We start from the raw sequence: 19,550 nt of genomic DNA on the forward strand, positions 1-19,550 counted from the left end.
GAAGGCTTCTTTTGATGACGGCGTCTCTTTATTTAAGTATGGTCCAGTCTGTCGTTTTTCTTTCTGTGGTTAGCACTCCGGTTTCTGTTTAAGGAGTATCCCCCTACCTTGACATAAATGCATCCTGTGTTTTTTCCTAAAGATATTTACCTTTAAAATTATAATCTGTCGGGGTTAAAGCCTCTGCCTTCGGCTCAGGTCGTGATCCCAGGGTCCTGGGATCGAGCCCTGTATCGGGCTCTCTGCTCTGCAGGGAGCCTGCTTCCCTTCCTCTTTCTCTGCCTGCCTCTCTGCCTACCTGTGATCTCTGTCTGCCAAATAAATAAATAAAATCTTTACAGAAAAAAAATTATAATTTGTCAGGAATTGATGTGTGTGGGATGTGAGGTAGGGGTTAAGATCATTTCCTCACAGGATGCTTGGGTAGCGGCGCAGCTGGTCGAGTCTGACTCTTCTTGGTTTTGGCTCAGCTCTCGATCTCAGGGTTGTGGGATCGAGCCCCATCTGGGGCTGCTTGGGATTTTCTTTCTCCTTCTCCCTCTGCCCCTCCCCACTTTCTTTCTCTCTCTCTCAAATCAATAAAATTTTTTAAAAAGAGATCATTTCTTTCCAGTACCACTTTTGAACGGTGGTTTGCCTTGGATGAGTGACCTCAGTTTCCCCATCGGTGAGGTGAAAGTAGTGGTTCTTCTCCGGGTGGCTGTGAGGATGACATGAGCCAGTGGCACCCATTTCAGTGGTTAGAGTAGGGACTCAAAGAAAGGTGAACTATCTCCATGACCATTAATTAGCATAGACACCAGGCTCTGTGCCAAACACTTTATGTGCATGAACATGTCCCATTCTCCCAGCATTTAGTATTTTATTTATTTAACAGAGCGAGAGAAAGACAGAGATCACAAGTAGGCAGAGAGGCAGGCAGAGAGAGGGGGAAGCAGGCTCCTTGCTGAGCAGAGACCCTGATGCGGGGCTGGATCCCAGGACCCTGGAATCATGACCCGAGCTGAAGGCAGAGGTTTAACCCACTGAGCCACCCAGGCGCCCCTTCTCCCAGCATTTAGGGGTGAAAATGTCTCTGGGGTATGGAAGTGCTCGCCCAGACTCAGCAGCACTAAGCAGCAGAGGGGGGTCCACACCTGTTGGGACTCCTAAGTCTGATGGGGGCCAGGGAGCGGGGGCGTTTGCTTGGATGTTCAGCGTGGGCGGGTGAGGGCTGGCGCTGAGGTCCAGGCGCCTCCCTTGACCCCCCCTACTCCCTCCCCGACTCAGGTTGGCTACCAGATCCGCTTTGAGAGCACGCGGACAGCAGCCACCAAGATCGTGTTCCTGACAGTGGGGCTGCTCCTGCGGCAGATCCAGCGGGAGCCCAGCCTGCCCCAGTACCAAGTCCTCATAGTGGATGAAGTCCATGAACGGCACCTCCACAACGACTTCCTCCTGGGCGTCCTCCGGCGCCTGCTGCCGCAGCGGCCGGACCTCAAGGTCATCCTCATGTCAGCCACCATCAACATCTCGCTCTTCTCCAGCTACTTCGGCAACGCCCCGGTGGTGCAGGTGCCCGGGAGGTTGTTCCCCATCACGGTCAGTGCTGCCCCATGTCCGCCAGTCCTCCCACCCGCTCTCTGGCCAGCCCGGGCCTGTCCCTTCCCTCCGGCTCAGATTCCCATCTTTCCGTGAAGGGTGGTCTCGCTCGTGCTCTCTCTCTTTTAAGCTGCTGTTTCCTGAGCGTGTACACTGTGCTGGACAGGTGCTCAGAGCCCGGGGGAGGAGACCCAGCCTTGGAAAGCTACAAGTTTATATTCCTCTTACGAAACAGTCCTGCTGGTCCAGGCCGGTGTGCAGCTCTGTTGCATGTGGTACTTCTGGGTCCCGGGCTCTTCTTCTTTTTTTTTTTTTTTTTAAAGATTCATTTATTTGACAGATAGAGACCACAAGCAGGCAGAGAGCAGGCAGAGAGAGAGAGAGAGAGAGGAGGAAGCAGGCTCCCCGCCAAGCAGAGAGCCCGATGCGGGGCTCGATCCCAGGACCCTGAGATCATGACCTGAGCTGAAGGCAGAGGCTCCGGGCTCTTCTTTTCTCCTGCTCTACCATCTCACGGAGTGGGGCTGCTCAGTCTCTGCACTCTTGACATTTTGGATAATTCTTCTGTGGGGGCTGCCCTGCCTGTTGTAGGCTGTTCAGCAGCTTCCCTGGCCTCTCCTCACCAGCTGCCAGCAGCGTTCTCCTCCCCCAGGAGTGACAGCCCAGCGTGTCTCCAGATGTTACCAACTGCCCCTGGGGATGCCCCACCCCCCTGGCCCAGCACCGCTGTCCTAGGGAGCTGACCAGGTCTGTCTGGTCAAAGCGTTTGGGAAGAGGGAGAGAGCCCCAGTCCAGGGAAAGGCCCATTTGTCTTTAAGTTGGACATGACCTTGCAGCTGTCTCATTCTCTCTGCACCCCGCCCCGCTGCGAGCTGAGGGGGCTGGAAGGTGCTCTCTTGCTAGGGGATGGCGTGCCCAGGAAGGAAGGGGCTGAGTCTCTGGGGCCACTGTGGGTCTCCCACTCCACTCGACACTGCCCCCCCCAACCTCACCCTGTCCCCACAGTGGTCCTGGCCAGGCCTGACTCCACACACATCCTTGACCTCCCTTCCCAGGTCTTCAGGTTCTCTGAAAACTTCTGCCCTGAACTTTGCCCCCTTTGCTTGGGCCTCTTTGCTGTGGCTAGCGCGGTGGTCTTGTCAGAAAGCAGAGTGAAGGCTCGTGTGGGCCCCACCACAGCCGTGGGCGCCCTGTGCCAGGGATTTCTGCCCTTGGGGGTAAGACGGAGGCTGGGAGGTGCGGAACAGCAGAGTGGGGCCTGGGTCTGCTCGCAGACGCCGCCTGGGCCCGGCAGCCTCTTTCTGCTCTTTCAGATCCCCTTTTGCAGCCCCCCCGCCGCAACCCCGTCTCCAGCCTCCCACCCTGGGTGGCACTCATGGACCCCTCCCACGTGGCTTCCCCGTGACCCTCCAGGCTGGTCTGCCCCCGCTCTCTGCTCTCTCTGTGTTTTGAAAGCCGCACCTCCCTCTTGCAGCGGGAGTTGGTAGGAACCCCGGAGTTCCCAGCACCAGGAAGCGCACCGATCAGTCCCTGTGGTTTTGGGTTCTAAATACCCATCCATCAGTCTTCCGGGCAGCCGTAAAAAAAATAAAGGGGGGGGCATGCTGTCTGAGAAGCAGTTTTTCTAGGCTTTTGATCCTGGCCCCACCCTTTAAAATTCTGTGGTCGCTAAAGTTCCCCTCCCAATCAGAGAGAGAGCACGTGTCGCGCGTGGAGCTCAGCCAGTTTTCACGCATCAATACCTGTATGCGGCCAGCGGCCAGATGCGAAACTCACACGTCCCCAGGAGCCTTCCGGTTACCCCGATATGCTGTCCTTTTAGAACTTCCTCCTCTTGTTAACCCGCTGGATGGGCCTGCGCCATCTCCCTGCGCTGTCCCCCCCGCCTCGGGTGACAGGCACGCCCCTGCCATCTCCCCGCAGGTCGTGTACCAGCCACAGGAGGCCGAGCCAGCCGCGTCCAAGTCTGAGAAGCTGGACCCTCGGCCTTTCCTCAGGGTGCTGGAGGCCATTGACAACAAGTACCCCCCGGAGGAGCGGGGCGATGTCCTTGTCTTCCTCAGCGGCATGGCGGAGATCAGCTCGGTCCTGGAGGCCGCCCAGGTGTACGCTGGCCGCACCCAGCGCTGGGTGGTGCTGCCGCTGCACAGCGCCCTCTCCGTGGCCGACCAGGACAAGGTACCACGCGTGGCCCGTGCGGCCAGGCTGGGTGGGTGGGCAGGGAGGAGGATGCTGTGGGCGGTGGAGAGAGTATTGCCAGGGTGAGCTTCCTGGTGAGTTGGGGGCATCTGTGTGGAGCTTTGCAGGACAAGGAGGACTTGGAGTAGCCGAGGGGGAGAGGGAGGGCGTCGGGGTGGGGGTGCGGGAGGCCTCGAGCTCTGGTGTGGAGGTGGGAGTCTGCGAACTGGGGGTGGGGAAGGGTCGAGAGGCTGGCCTGCTGGAACAGGAGAGGCTGGCAGAGAGGCCTTCAGGTCACCCTGGCAGTTGTCTGTTGCCTTGTAACGGAGCCTCCAAACCCGGCAGCTGAGAACAGTGCGCATTCGCCATCTCCCATGGCTCCTGCAGGTCGGGAATTTGTGAGAGGCTTGGAGGGGTGGGGGTGTGCCTCTGGCCCAGGCTGTCTCGGGGGCTGCGGCTGAGGGGTCGGCTGGCGCTGCTGCCATCCGAAGGCTGGCCGGGGCTGGAGGGCCTTCCTGTAAGATGGCTCACTCCGTGGCAGGCTGTTGGCCGGGGGCCTCAGTTTCCCTCCATGTGGGCTGTTGGAGTGTCATCCCAGCTTGGTGGCTGGCTCTCCCCAAGAGAACCAAGCAGAAGCCACAACGTCTTTCATGGCCTGGCCTTGGGGAACCCAGCCGTCATGTCTGCAGGGTCCTGTTAGCTGACCTGGGCCGCTCTGGTCACGGGGACGGTACTGGGTGAGGGTGTGGATCCCAGGAGGCGAGCTGCATTGAGGCCTTTGTGGAGGGTGACTACCGCAGTCCCCTGGGAAGGAGGCCTTTCAGGTCACCCTCAGTCGTTGACTGAAGAGACACCTCCTTAGTGCTTCCCCTCGCGCCAAGGGGGCTCTTTGGGACACGCTGGGAGCCAAAATACAGTCCTTCCCCTCACGTAGCTGCTGGTCTGTGGAGGGAGATGGAAAGCTGTGATAATTTACAAATGGAAAAGAAAAGTTCTGGAAACCTGGGAGCAGAGCACAATCGTGGTGGATTCAGGGAAGGCTTCCTGGAGGAAGAAACTTTCAAAACTGAGACTCGAGAAAGCCTAGGAAGGGGGCAGGGAGAAGAGTGTCCCAGCTAATGTGTGTGGAGCCGGTTGGAGCGGGCAGCCGTGTGTGTGCCTTGCCTTGTTGAGACCTTCCAGCAGCCCTGTCTGCCAGGGACCACTGTTACCCAGGACAGACACAGACACTGGGGCCAGGCACTTGTCCGAAGTCACATAAGTGGCTGAGCCAGGCTTTGGAATATGGTAGTTTGGCACCAGAGCCCACGCTCTTAACCAGAGGTTACCAACTTCCTGTAAAGGGCCAGGGAGTACAAAGTCGTAGGTTTGTTCATTTGTTTATCTGAGAGAGAGAGAGAGCGTAAGCAGGGGGAGAGGCAGAGGGAGGGGGAGAAGCAGACTCCCTGCTCAGAGTGGGGCGTGATGCAGGGCTTGATCCCAGGAACTCGAGATCATGACCTGAACTAAAGTCAGAAGTTTAACCAGCTGGGTTAAACTGGGGGCCCCAGAGTTGTGGGTTTTGTGAGCCATTTCGTGTCTAGCACAACTACTCCACTCAAAGTAGGAAGACAGCCGCAGACTGACGCAGGTGAGGCTGTGCTGGGTTAAAACTTGATTCCCAAAAACAGACAGGAGGCTGGATCTGGCCCCAGGCCTAGTTGCAGACCCTGCACTGTTGCCCACTGTGTTTGTCTCCTGGGCCCAAGAGAAGGGCTTGTGCAAAGGGCCTGCGGTGAGAGAAAGGCAGGGCCCCTGGGAGACCACCTACAGGACGTCTGGGGTCCAGACTGATGGGGAAGGCAGGCTGGGTGCTAGTGAGAGGTGGGCAGACCTAGGCTTCGTGGCCTGGAAGACCCATTGTGGTGCTTGGGCTTTGTCCCGAGTGTTCCTGGAGCCACGGGAAGGTTCTAGCAAGGTGGGGAGTGGCACCCGTTTGTCCTTTAGCAGATCCCTGCTGTGTGTGATTTCCGGTGGGAGGCCAGAGGCCAGGGAGGAGGCTGGGGCAGGACCTGGGCGGGAAGGGAGGGCCTGGACCAGGACAGGGCTGTGGGTTTGGGGAGAATGGAATGAATTTCGGAAATGTTCAAAACATGCAGGTGTGGCTGGAGTGGGGAGGGGCAGGGGAGTCAGGACAGCCCAGGTCTGTGGCCCACGTGGGTGATGAGCCATCTCCAAGATGGGAACTCGAGGAGGAGGAAAGCGTTCAGTGGGAGGCCCTGAGGCTATTTGAGATGTTGTAGGTGGGTGTGCAATGCCTGTGGGCCATCCAGGACACGTCAGGGAGGCCACTGGACACGGGTCAGCAAGGATCCGTTAGTCCTGGATCTCACTTCCTCCCTGCCACCCCCCCAGGTATTCGATGTGGTCCCCCCTGGAGTTCGGAAATGTATCCTTTCCACCAACATTGCCGAGACCTCTGTTACCATTGATGGGATCCGCTTTGTCGTCGATTCTGGTAAGGGCTGCTCCCTGCCACCCCTCAGGTCCTAGAGAGAAGGGTAGGGTCTGGAGGTGTACAAATGCAGTGAGGGGACTCCAGACCAAAGCAGGGAGTAGGTGGTTTTTAGGGCCGTGGAGCAGTGGCAGCATCTTGTCAGACATTCCAAGCTTGCTCCTGCCTCAGGGCCTTTGCACTTACTGTTGTCCCTGCCGAGAGCAGTCTTTCTCCAGATATCCACCGGGCTCACACCCTCATCTCATTTTAGGGCCTGTATAAACGTGTCCCCATCAGAGAGGCTCACCTTGTCCGCTTTGGTGATTTCCCCCTCCTCCTCCCGCTATAGCTTCCCTTATAAGACCCATCGGTCCTCAGAGTATGGGCCTTATATTTTACATCTGGTGGTCTATTTCTTTTCTGTCTTCCCAGCTGGACGGTTCTCTGGGCAGTCAGTGTAGCGTAGCAGTTGAGAGACGCTGGGGCCAGCCTAGCTGTGTGGGCGAGGTCGCGTCCCTGAGGCTGTGTGTGTCCATTCGCTCATTTGTAAAACGACAGTAATAGAGCCTCCCTTGGGCTGGAAGGCTTCAGCGAGTGAATTCATTCCCCTGGGTATTTTGGGTGGTACCCGGCACAGAGAGAGCCCTCTGTGTTAGCAGTGACCTCACCGATTCTGGGGACCGTCTGTGATAAAACATCCCATAATTCTGCATACCATTGAAATTTTAAAATGCTGGCCATGAAATATGGGTATGTCGTTGCTTCTGAGGTGTATCCCATTTTCAGAGGCAATGAAAGTGGCCAGAGTTGGTCTTAGCGTTGATGACCTCTGTTCTGCTCAGCCCCGTGAGGCTGGGGACAGTGTTTACAGCTGCGCCCCATACAGAGCCTGGCATATAGCAGGTGCCTAATAAGAACCGTTGAATAACCAGGCTTCCGAATATGCAAATCCGAGACGTGTGAATGAAGAGCGACAGGCCGAGTCAAGGAGATTTCAGGGTCAGGGCCGTGTTACTGGGATAGAGGAGGCAGTGGGGGTGGCAGGGGCCGAGCCCGAGGTGGGGGCCCCGCGGCTACTGCACTGGCCATTCGTCCCCACACAGGGAAGGTGAAGGAGATGGGCTACGACCCGCAGGCCAAGCTGCACCGGCTGCAGGAGTTCTGGATCAGTCAGGCCAGTGCCGAGCAGCGCAAGGGCCGGGCCGGCCGCACGGGCCCCGGCGTCTGCTTCCGGCTCTATGCTGAGTCCGACTATGACGCCTTCGCCCCCTACCCTGTCCCGGAGATTCGGAGGGTAGCGCTGGACGCGCTGGTGCTGCAGGTGAGCCCTCCGGCGGGACCCTCCAAGCTGTGCGGGCGGGCGGGGCAGGGGAGGGCATCGCTTCCAAATGTCGGCTCCCCTGGCAAGGGCAGGGTTGTACCCCGGGTTCCCGGGCTCAGGGGGCCCGTTAGAATGCTTTCAGCGGCGACAGCCAGCCCACCCCAAAGCGGCTCTTGAAAGCGGGACTTCTTGGGACAGTCCGGTCCTGGCTCCTAGGCAGCTTTGCTGCGCTTGGGCTGCTGGGCCACGTGGGCCCCCTCGTGGAGCGGGTGACACACAGGACCTTAGGCCTCAGGGTGCTGGGTGGGGGGGGGGACCCAGGGGACCCAGGCCCCTTCCCGGTGCGGCCTGTCGAGGAGCATGGGATGGCATGAGGGCCAGGCCCCCGCACTCACCCTGCCAGGTTAGCTCTCACTCCTGGGCCCACCCCTCCCCATGGGGGAGCCTGGCGTGCCTGGGCAGAGGACAGCGCCAGGGAGGGGCTTTCCACAGCAGCAGCCTCCCCCGGGCGGGAGTGGCTGGAGGTACAAACCAGCCCCCTTCCTGCAGGTGGTGCACCCGGAGGGTTTCTGTCAGATTTTGTTTTTCAAAAATGCCGCTCGGGATCCACTGTGTGCATTCCTGACCCACGCGGCCTGCCCGATCCGGACGCTGGGCCGTTTCACATGAGGCACACTCTCCAGACAGGGAAGCGGAAGGCTTGGTTATTGAAGTGGGTCGGTGATGTCCTCTAGGGCTCGGGCTCGTTCTAGCCTTTTTAAAAAAATTTGATAGCAGAGATCACAAGTCAGCAGAGAGGCAGGCAGAGAGACGGGGGAAGCAGGTTCTCCACTGAGCAGAGAGCCTGATGTGGGGCTGGATCCCAGGACCCTGAGATCATGACCCGAGCCAAAGGCAGTGGCTTAACCCACTGAGCCACCCAGGTGCCCCTTGGTCTAGCCTTTTCTGTCTTCCGTCCGTCGGCGGCTCTGCCAGGCGTAGCGATAGAGGCGGTGACGGCGCACTTGCCTTGCGCTCCCTGTGGCCTGGGCGCCCTTCTCGGTGTTGCGTGTCTAGGACTGTTTGAATCCCCGCAAATACTAGGGGGCAGGTAGTCTTATCATTCCGATTTCTGGATGAGGAACCAGTCACACAGAGAGGGGATTTAAGTTGCCCCAGGTGTCCCAGCGGGATTCCGTCGGAGGCTGTCAGGCTCCGGAGCTGGCCTCGGATGTGCCACCTGGCTCAGGCAGCCGTGGCCTCATCGCCTCCCTCTCTACCACCCAGAGGCAGGTGAAACTGCCTCCTGCCCAGGGCCTCATTTTTTAAGGCCCCGGAACCTTTCCCCGAAGGCCCCTGACCAAACTCCCACCCCGTCTCGTAGGCACCACTGGGTCACCGGTGTCTCCTGGTTGACTTGGAACTGCCCGGGGCCGTGGCCTTGGCTGAGTAGCTCAGAGAGGGGACCGCCGGCCCCAGCTACTCACCGGAATCACCTCGAGAGCTGAAATAAAAAATCTGGCTTTGCCCCTCATCCAGAGCTTCTAACATAAAGGTTTTTTCATGAGTACAGGGCGTCCTTCCGGGCGGCAGGGAGGAAGGCCGACCCACCTCAAACTACTGAGCCAAAGAGAGGATTTCACAAGGTTGTGCATTCGTCGTGGGGGGTGGTCTGGCTTAGGAACGACTAAGGACTTCTGCTGCTCTCCTTGGTCTGGGAGAAGAGGTGCTGGACAGCTAGGGCCCTCCTCCCCTGCCTCTGTACAGTGGCCTTGACATTGGGAGATTTAAGGTAGCATGCGTTTGTGATCTGTGAGCCCCCGGCCAGTGCTGCACAGTAGCTCCCGTGTCCCCCATTCCTGGGGGGCTCAATTGTCATTCCAGATGAAAAGCATGAGCATGGGGGACCCGCGAACCTTCCCTTTCATCGAGCCTCCGCCACCAGCCAGCCTCGAAACGGCCATCCTCTACCTCCGGGACCAGGGGGCCCTGGACAGCTCCGAGGCCCTCACCCCCATCGGATCCCTGCTGGCCCAGCTGCCTGTGGATGTTGTGATTGGTGAGGACGTCCTCCAGGGTGGTCACCCAGGGCTCTGGGAGTGGCCGTGGGGCCTGTTCATGCCCTGAGTGACTCATAGGCCAGCCTGCACTTTCTCTGGGCCCCGTCGGACCAGTCACAGGCTCTGTGCCAGACCGTCCTGGGCGCTGGGGTGCAGGAGTAAACACACAGGCCCCCGTCTCCTCTGTACACCCTGTTCCCAGCTCCACCCTGCAGCCCCTCTCCTGGTGTCGTAAGGATGTCAACACAGCCCGCTTCCTCCTCTTGCTCAGCCTTGAGTCATCCCGGGCCCTTCTGAGAAGCTCTCTGACTGACGTGTGTCCTGGTCCAATTCTTGTGACTCGTGACGAGCTAGGTGCTCTGTGGCCTGCAGAATATTTCCAGGCGAGCAGGACTCGCTGTGGCACTGTTGGCCAGGTGTGATGCTCCGCAGAACCTTCCGGCCGTGTTCCCATCATTCACGTCCCCTCCGGGCACCACCCTGAGCTTCGGGAGGGACAGGAGGCTGGGGACCACCGATTCTGAGGGCCTCTCATGGTTAGGAAGACGGTTCTGTTTGTTTTAGAGGGACACAGGGCTAGAGCCCGGGGAATCTGATCCGAAGTGAAAAAGAACGTTCTGTGAGCCTTGGCTGTATGTCAGTGAAAGGCTTTGTGGGCCTTGTGTCATTTCACTCTCACCTGGTGACGGAAGGGCATCTGGTCACTCCTGTATAGGCGAGAAAGTTGAAGCTTGGCCGGGGACAAGGACCTGCACCCCAGGGCCCGCAGCAGGCGGGCAGCAGGGCCTGGGCTGGACCCGGAGTGACAGGGGAGTGACTGCAGCCTCTGAGAAAGCCTGTCACTTGCACAGGGTCACGCCATGGGCAGAGCTGGGAGGCACCTGCAGCCCAGCGGACACTGTCGGTCCCCAAGCCCCGCGGGGCAGGCGGCACAGCTGACTCAGTGCCAGGAGGTTCCGGGCCCAGATGGCTCAGTCCCGCTTCCCCTGTGCCAGGTGGGGCGCCGGTGAAGCCCCGCTTGTTCTCCTGGCAGCCAGATGCTGCCATTGGCTCATTTGACTGACAGGGAAACAGAGGCGCAGGAAAAGGGAGAGGACAGAGCTAGAGGGCCCTGGACAGCCTCGTTTTCTTGCACTGCTTTATTTTACAAGGTTAGATGTGTAACAGGAACTTTCCAGAAAGGCAGCCAAAGGGACTGGTAAGGATGAGTCAGACACGTGTTACGCAGGCTGCTGAGCACGGGGCAGACAGGCGAGGGCCTGGGGGTCCAGACCAGGGACCTGCTGCTTCGATGTCTCCCCGTCTTCCCTTCTCCTGCTCCTCTCCTCCCCCACTCCATCGGCCCCTCCACCTTGAATTACACAAAGTGCAGGAGAGGACCCGTCCGGAGGCAGGCACAGGAGTCTGTGCTGTGTCAGGCAGGCCAGGCTGTCAGGGCTCCTGCGGAGTTCCCTTCTAGAGGGAGGGGATGGTGCAGGGAAGGAGAGCCAAGCCAGGAGGGGGCGCCAGGTGTAGAGCGGAGAGCCAGGTGGGCAGGGGCAATGCTCGGACCAGCCCTCCGACTGTGTCCACCTGGTGCTTCAGGGGGCAAGTGTAGTCACCCCTGACCTACAGATGGGGAAACTGAGGCCTTGCCTAAGCTCGCATGCCTGGGAGGCAGAGTGTGGGCTCAATTCTGTCATTGTGGCTCCCAGGGCCCTGTGTGGGTGAGGTGGAGGGGGTTGGGGGCTGGCTGGGAGTGGGAGGGCGGGGAGGGCGGCGGTCCCAGTCCCCAGGAGGCTCAGCTCGGCGTCTCCCCGACCCTCCAGGGAAGATGCTGATCCTGGGCTCCATGTTCCACCTGGCGGAGCCCGTGCTCACCATCGCGGCTGCCCTCAGCGTCCAGTCACCCTTCACCCGCAGCGCCCAGAGCCACCCGGAGTGTGCGGTGGCACGGCGGCCTCTGGAGAGTGACCACGGGGACCCCTTCACGCTCTTCAACGTCTTCAACGCCTGGGTGCAGGTGAGGCCAGCGGTGGGCCTCCCGTCTGACATTGTGGGTGGGGCAAGAGGAGGCCCGCCAACCCGGCGAGGACCCCGAGCACTCTGCGGCCTAGAGGGGCCCCGTCTCCACCATCCGCTCCCGTGGCCATGGGCCCAGCAGGCGCTGGGGCCCAGCCTCGGGGGAGGGGAGTGTTTCCAAAGCACCGAGTAAGACCACTGCCGCCCAGAGGAGGGGCCCACACTCCTAGGATGGCCCTTAGTATCCAGCACGTGCTCTGGCTGGGCAGTCCCAGGGACCTGGTGGTGACTGAAAGCCCTTGGTCTTGCCCTCCAGGGTCACACAGTCCTGTGCAGGGAGGCAGACCTGTCCCTGGGCTGTGACCTCCCAGAATGGGCTCTGATGGCAGTCCAAGGGGCTGGGTGCACCCAGAGGGGATGTCTGACCCAGTGTAGTCTGGAAGGCTTCCTGTAGGAGGAAGCAGTGACACCGAGACTTGGGAGAAGGAGAACACGTGTGTTCCTGCCTCCTTTTCCAGGGACTGCTGTTTGGGCCCGTTCTGGGGGCGGCTGGGGGTGTTTGGGTGCTGGGTCAGCCCCTGCACCCTTCCCTAGCCGACCAGGCCCTGACCCCCCCCCGGCGTTCGGTCCCCCACCCAGGTGAAATCTGAGCGGAGCAGAAACTCACGCAAGTGGTGCCGCCGCCGGGGCGTAGAGGAGCACCGGCTGTACGAGATGGCCAACCTGCGGCGCCAGTTCAAGGTGAGGCTTGGGACCGGGGGAGGGGGCCGGTGGGGGTGGGAGAGCAAGTGCGGGGACACCCACCCCTTTCCTTCTCTGATGGAGCAGAGTCCCACCCTACACCCACCCCCGCAGCCATCAGACACTCAGACGTGGGGTGGCCTGCGTGAGTCATGGGTGGAAATCCAGGAGGGCTTCCTGGAGAAGTGGACAGGGTCAATGGTCCCATGCTACATCCTCACAAAGAACCTTGCCATCTGGAGCAGGGTGCTGAGCTCTGGGAGGCAGCAGGGGCGACGGCTGGCCCACCAGATGCAAGTGGACTTCCAGTGTCAAGTCCCAGCTCTGTCATTTGCTGCAGTGCGGCCCTAAGTTCCCGCACGGCCCTGGGCCTTGGCCTCTGTGCCGTCCTGTGAGGATTAAATGAATTAATAGACGAGGGGCACCTGGGTGGCTCAGTGGGTTAAGCCTCTGCCTTCAGCTTGGGTCATGATCTCAGAGTCCTGGGATCGAGCCCCGCATCGGGCTCTCTGCTCAGTGGGGAGCCTGCTTCCCTCCTCTCTCTGCCTGCCTCTGTGCCTACTTGTGGTCTCTGTCTGTCAAATAAATAAAATCTAAAAAAAAAAAAGTTAATAGATGAAAGAGCCTTTAGAACAGGGTGAGTCCCCTGTGGCTTCCCTGCCCATGGCTGCGCATGGCCACACTGGGGCCCGGAGGGGGCGGTCACCTGACCACGGCCTACTGTGCAATTTTAGGAGACCCCCCCACCCCCACTCCCTGTCGGGGACTACAGATGCTTGGACTGTTCCCGGCATCTCTGGCTTTCCAGGGCCTCGCTTTGGCTTTTGTTGGCTTGCAGAGTCCGAGAGGGTGGTGAAAGGCGGGAACTCCTCTCTCCGTGTCTCACAAGACATCCCAAGTCCTCTGAAACAGAGGGGCCGGTGAGTGGCCGGCCCAGGACCGGAGCTCCAGACTCAGCCTGCCCTGTGTCCCTCACCCGGGCTCCACCTATCCCCAGGAGCTGTTGGAGGACCACGGGCTGCTGGCCCGGGCACAGGCCGTGACACCAGGCGACAGCTCGCGCCGGCTGCAGGAGCGCCGGGAACGCAGGGTGCTATACCGCCTGAAACGCCAGCACGAAGAGGGCGGGGGGCGGCGGCGCAAGGTGCTGCGGCTGCAGGAGGGCGTGGACGGCGGCTCCAGCGACGAGGACCGGGGGGCCAGTGATGGCGTGGACATCCAGGTGGGTGCTGGGGGGGCGGGGGGGTACGGACAGGACTCTGTGGCTCCCTGGGGTCCAGGGGTCCTAGTGGCAGCCCCTCGGGTACTGGGCTGGCCCCCCCAGGAACCTGCCTTCCCCCCCACCTTCCCCTCGCAGGATGTGAAGTTTCAGCTGCGGCACAGCCTCGATCAGCTGCAGGCGGCCACCAGCTCGGCCCAAGACCTGACACGGGACCAGATGGCACTGCTCAAGCTGGTGCTGGGCCGGGGCCTCTACCCGCAGCTCGCCGTCCCGGACCCGTTCAACAGCAGCCGCAAGGACTCGGACCAGGTGGGCCTCCTCCTGGTGCTTCGCCACTTGGCATGCCTTCTAGCCGTGCTCGGTGCTGAGGACACGGGAACAGTCCTGGCCCTGCCCTCATGGGGCTCCAGTGCACTGGAGGTGCACTGGGAGGTGTCAGGGAAGGCTTCCTGGAGGAGGGGGCTCCTGAGCGGAGACGTAGATGGGGATTCTGGCCGAGAGAGTGGAGGAAAAGGGTTGTGGGCAGCGGAAGAGTAAGTCCGAGGGCCTCTGTCACTTGGCGTCTGCCTCTGCAGCTCTTCCACACGCAGTCCAAGCAGGGGACCGTGCTGCACCCCACCTGCATCTTTGCCAACAGCCCGGAGGTACTGCACACGCAGGAGCAGGCGGCCAGGGGCGGCGAAGCCAGCCGAGGTATCGGGAGTCTAGGCAGGGAGAGAAAAACCCTTTGGGAGGGGAGCGAGGGGCGGGGGGACGATGACGTCAGGGGGCCCCTCACCATCTGGGCTTGCCTCCTGGCTCCCACCCACGCTTTGCCGACATGGGACCGGCCGGTGTCAGGGTGTTGGGGTCCCAAGAGCCAGACCGCTCGGGGACTCACTCCCACACTGAGCCCCACCCTCCCCATGGTGACTAGTGGGGCGCTGTGGCCGCACCCCAGGCTGGAGCTTTTAGCAAGTAGAGGGGCCCTGTCCCAGGGGCTCAATGAGCGCTGCAGCTTGGTCCTGCCCCAGAGCGCCCCTGGCTGCTGGGGGCTGGAATGCAGCGTCCAAGCTCTGGGCCAGGCGGGGCCGGCCAGGGTGCCCCCTGTGTGAGTTCTGGGACGGCTCCTCTCTGTCCTTGTTTGTAAACAAAGTAACCACGGTAAAATGTGAACATTAACTCCAAAAGGTAAGGTTTATAATTTTAAACGTTGAAGGTAGAATTTGAAACTTTCCCTCAAATTTTTAACTGCTGTGAATTTCTAGACTGTCTGCTCTCTTTCTGTTACATTGTTTTCATCCTTTATGTTTTCATTTTGAAAAGTCCCGACCCCTTCCAAGGAAAGAATGGGATGAGCCCTCGGTAGCCTCACCCAGCTTCCTGCCCCTACCCCCCCACCGTGTCTTCCATCACCTCACGTTTTGCTCCTTTTTGCTGGGATCCAATCCCAGGCCTGTCGCTGAGAAGTGTAAAACAAGGACTGGCGTTTTCGCTGCTGTGATGCCTGGTGAAATCAGCAGTATTTCCTAATGCATGGAAATGGCCCTGGGGGGACAGACCAGCGGGGGCTGCTGTGGGTGGGAGATCGGGTGGCGGGGGGGGGGGGCCCTGAGCTGCCCTTCGGACCATTGCAGATGACAAGGACAAGATGAGCGGCAAGCACCAGCTCCTCGCCTTTGTCTCGCTGCTGGAGACCAACAAGCCCTACCTGGTGAACTGCGTCCGCGTCCCCGCTCTGCAGGTTTGTCCCAGCCGCTGGGCAGCCCAACCCTGTCCTTGGGGCAGGAGGTTGCACTGGGCGGAAGAGCCGCCTTCCCCAGCTGGCTGCTGTCTCTGCCTTCGCGTATTCATCCAGTAAGCGCTTGGCTGAGCGCCTGCCGGTGCCGGGGACTGGCCTAGGCACCGACAGCCCAGCAGGGAGTAAGACCAGCTCTGGTCCCTGCTGGCCCAGGGGTCACATGCAGCCGGGGAGGATGGCAGTAATGACAGACATGTTAGCGGGTGAGGACTTGGGGAAAATGAAAAGAATAGGGTAAAGGGGTTGGGGTGGGGTGAGAGTGAGGAACAGGCTATGACAGGAAGGTGATCAGGGTGGACCTCACTGAGAAGGTTCAGTGGAACAAAGGAAGGAGCCACCAGGATACTTAGGGAGGAGAACTTGGAACAGCAAGTGCAAAGGCCCTGAGGCACACACATGCCCACTGTGCCCAGGGAACAGCTGGACCAGAGGTAGTGAAGGGGAAAGTGACTGGAGCTGGGGTCAGAGAGAGGAGGTCTGAGAGGCTGGAACATGCCCCGCTCCTGGGAGGGTTTGAATAGGGCTGGAACAGGGTCTGATGCGGGGCAATGTCAGGACCCCAGTGAGGAGGTGATTGTAGTCATCCAGGCAGGAGAGGGTGGGGGCCGAGGACACGTGTGGGTTGTGGATAGCTTGGTGTATGTGTCTGTAGCCAAGCGGGGAGAGTCCTGCCAGCGTTAGCTGCCCCGCCTCCTGAGTTCCGCACACCACCCTGCCCACCGAGGCCTGCCCTCCCTTCCCGCTCAGCAGAGGATCGGCGGAGGCTCGGGAGAAAGCATAGGTAGTGACCCTTCAAACGGGAGGGGCGCCGTCCGAGTCGGCTTTGACAGAGGCCTCCGCGAGGTCACCGCCGCCCTGTGGCGAGACTGGCTGAGGACCCGGACTTCCTAGAATGTAGTGCAGTTTATGCTTTGACCTTGGTTGGTCTGTCCAAGTACAGTGTCCATGCTGTGGGGGCAGGGACCCTCGCAGCCAAGGTGGGAAGGGGCCTGGCACGTGGGGGCTGTGGTGGGTGGTGCGGGTGGCGGGTGAACAGACAAGTGGGAGGAATGAGGGGCGGACGGGGTCTCTCGAAGCTGGCGTCCTGCCCCGCACCCCACCGTCTGCCTCTCATCCCCTCCCTTCCAGTCCCTTCTGCTCTTCAGCCGGTCCCTGGACACCAACGGCGACTGCTCGCGCGTGGTGGCTGACGGCTGGCTGGAGCTCCAGCTTGCGGACAGCGAGAGCGCGCTCCGGCTTCTGGCAGCTTCTGTGCGGCTCCGGACCCAATGGGAAAGCACCCTGGACCGGCAGCTGGCCCATCAGGCCCAGAGGCGGCGGCCAGAGGTGGACGAAGGGGAGGACACGGCGGCTCCAGGGGACCGCAGGGAGGTGGCAGACCTGAGCCGGGACCTGCTGCGGTTCGTGGCATCTGAGGTACACGCCGCCTCCATGGCTGTGCCTGCATTCAGAGGCCAGAAGGCCTGGCTTCCCCCTCCTTGCCTGGTCTTGCTTTGGGGTTTACATACCCGACAGGCCGATGGCAAGACCAAGGTCACACAGAGGGGGAGGGGTGGAGCGAGGATTTGACCCCAGGCACCCAGCGGCAGAGGCCAAGCCATTAGCCCCTGCGGGGCCCCTTCCCCCTACCCCTGCAGTTCAGTGTGCCTTTATTGAGCACCACTGCACGTGCCGTGCGAGGTGCCCTCACGAGGGGTTAAGGGCGTGCAGGCTGGAGAGGGAAGCTGTAAGAAGTGGTCAGTTCACAGAGGGCACAGGGAGGAACTGGGCGGGGCAGGTGTGAGGTCAGTTTCCCTCCTCGTAAGTGGGCAGCTGGGAATTGCTCCCAGGTCTGCGTGTGGATGGGGTAGAGAGAAGGGTGTGCACCAGGGTGACTTCCCAGAGCTGCAGGTCCGGGAGCCAGGGCAGGGGGAATGGACCGGCGTGCTGGGTGAGGGCGGGTTGGGTTGTGGTCCCACAGGTGACAGGGAGCAGAAAAGGGGCACCGGCGCGGATGCTAGACCAGCCTCTGGTAGCTAGTGGCTGAGACCGTGCTGTGACTGATTTGAGCAGTTGGCCCTGTCCTGGGTCGGATTTCAGGCACAGCTGGATCCAGGTGCTCTAACAATGTTTCCCTGAGTCTCTCTCTTTCCTTCCCCAGGTTCCCTACAGCCTCCGGCGGCTCACAGGGCTGGAAGTCCAGAACCTATATGTGGGACCCCAGACCATCACCACTGCCCCCAGTCTCCCAGGCCTCTTCGGCAGCTCTACCCTCTCCCCCCACCCCACCAAAGGGGGCTACGCAGTCACTGACTTTCTCACCTACAACTGCCTTGCGGTAAGCATGGACCCCACCTTGGCCCATCACCCCACCCCCGACCCTAAACGGAGGGAGTCCCGTCCTCCCCCCGACCAGCCACATCCCAACTTAGGGCAGGAGGTGGTTTTGGCATGGGGCCTGCCAGCCCCGAGGGGTGCTGGGACAGGTCGCAGGCGGCGGGGGGGGGGCGGTGGTGAGCGGGGCAGGGGGCCACGTCCTGACGCAGCCTTCCTGCCCCAGAGCGACACGGACCTGTACAGTGACTGTCTCCGCACCTTTTGGACCTGCCCCCACTGTGGCCTGCATCTGCCCCTGACGCCCCTGGAGCGCATCGCCCACGAGAACACGTGCCCCAAGGCCCCGCAGGATGGGCCCCCAGGTAGGGACGTGGGGGAGGCCGGGGCAGCTGTGTCCACCCGCCCCTCCCGTGGGGCTTTACTGCGAGGCTGGGCCTTCGTCCGCTCCCCGTCTGGGGACCGAGGACCTCAGCCCTCTGCTCTGGCTGGTGCCACATCGGGCTTTGTCACAGAGACCGGGAACCAGGGACGGGAGGGCCCAGAACGCCACCTCTTTCTCATTCTTTTGTGTCTGTATCTCTGGGCTCCGTGGGGGCTGACTCTGGTCTGCCTCCGTTTCTGTCTGTTGCTGTGTCTCTCATTCTTTCCTCTGTCCGGCTGCTGTCTCTGGCTCAGTACCCGGCCCCTTTGTCACCCAGGGGATGCCGCAGCAGGCAGGTCCCACCACAGTGGCCGGGGCTGGTCTGGGAGGCGGCAGTGGGACCCCACGGTCCCCATGCCAGGATGTGCTCTTCCTCGGTCTCTGTGTCCCAGCGGGTGACGGAGACAGACACATAGATATGGAGACACACAGAGTAGAGCCTTGCCTGTGTGTGTGAATCAAGAAAGGCTTCCCTGAGGAGGCAGAACCAGAGGCCCCAGAGACTGGGAGGTGGCCTGAGCCCTCTGGGTGCCTGGACTCGGGCCGGGGTGGGAACATGCGGGGGCCGCTCCCCCCTCCCCCAACAGCCTACTTCTCTTGTAGGGGCAGAGGAAGCCGTCCCCGAATCCGTCCAGAAGACGTCTGCCCTGCAGAGGCCCTACCACTGCGAGGCCTGCCAGAAGGACTTTCTGTTCACGCCCACAGAGGTGCTGCGCCACCGGAGGCAGCACGTGTGAGCGGGGCCAGGAGCCCCACCTGTCACCCCCGCTGGGCACCGGGACTCCTGCCCGAACCGCAGCCTGGGCTCAGTGCTCTGGTCGGGCGGGCCTGGCACGGAGGGGAGTGTGGACATGCGAATAAAGTCTCTTGTGCGGCCTCTGCCCTTCGAGCTTCCTGCTGCCCCTCGTCAGTCCTCCCCCGCCCCGGCTCTCGTCCTGCCTGCTGATCCGAGGCACCCCGGGACCCATGGGGACAGCAGGGCCTTCAGCTCCCAGGCAGAGGACCCTGATCCCCTCACCCCCCTGCAAGTGTGTCCTCACGGGTCCTGCTTTTCCTCAGATGGGGGAGACCTGCGTGTTGTCCGCCCGCACGAGCCATTTCGAGAACGGGGCAGGGGGTCGGGGTGGGCACACGTCTGCCACGGTGCCCGGGGCCCTTCCCGCTGTGGGTCCACGGCCGGTCTCGGCCCCTCCTTCCCCGCACAGCCGCACGCCTGAGAACCAGAGGAAGATGCTGTGAACCTCGATGCTGGCAAATTCCACGGCTCAGGTGAAAGAAAAGCGAAAGACGCAGGCGACCAAAGCTCGCTGCAGAGGAGGGAGGGAGAGCTGTGGCGTGAGCAGGGTCCCCGAGAGACCGGAGCAGCGGGAAAGCCCCCCTCCGCGGCCCGCACGGACACAGGCATGGAGCCCTCACTGAGGCTCCCGCCGGCCCCAGTCGGGGGTCTGCAGAAAGGGCAGCAAGTGAGTCATGG

The 19,550-nt window shown here is 61.2% G+C and overlaps 1 protein-coding gene across 6 annotated transcripts in view; it reads left to right on the forward strand.

Moving 5' to 3' along the window:
* DHX34 (DExH-box helicase 34) overlaps positions 1–19,039 on the forward strand; it is a 37,784-nt gene extending 18,745 nt beyond the window's left edge. For all 6 annotated transcript variants that reach the window (XM_045988460.1, XM_045988462.1, XM_045988458.1 and 3 more), the window contains exons 3-17: positions 1,270–1,581; positions 3,505–3,759; positions 6,154–6,256; positions 7,339–7,556; positions 9,420–9,594; positions 11,404–11,597; positions 12,236–12,337; positions 13,335–13,559; positions 13,695–13,868; positions 14,135–14,252; positions 15,176–15,282; positions 16,468–16,755; positions 17,480–17,656; positions 17,879–18,017; positions 18,680–19,039. In XM_045988460.1, the coding sequence (XP_045844416.1) occupies positions 1,270–1,581; positions 3,505–3,759; positions 6,154–6,256; positions 7,339–7,556; positions 9,420–9,594; positions 11,404–11,597; positions 12,236–12,337; positions 13,335–13,559; positions 13,695–13,868; positions 14,135–14,252; positions 15,176–15,282; positions 16,468–16,755; positions 17,480–17,656; positions 17,879–18,017; positions 18,680–18,813 (2,721 nt within the window). In that variant the 3' untranslated portion in view covers positions 18,814–19,039. The remainder of the gene's footprint in view (positions 1–1,269; positions 1,582–3,504; positions 3,760–6,153; positions 6,257–7,338; positions 7,557–9,419; positions 9,595–11,403; positions 11,598–12,235; positions 12,338–13,334; positions 13,560–13,694; positions 13,869–14,134; positions 14,253–15,175; positions 15,283–16,467; positions 16,756–17,479; positions 17,657–17,878; positions 18,018–18,679) is intronic.
* The last annotated feature ends 511 nt before the right edge of the window (positions 19,040–19,550 follow it).

This window comes from Meles meles, chromosome 19 (genome assembly GCF_922984935.1).
Source record: "Meles meles chromosome 19, mMelMel3.1 paternal haplotype, whole genome shotgun sequence".
NCBI lineage: Eukaryota > Metazoa > Chordata > Mammalia > Carnivora > Mustelidae > Meles > Meles meles.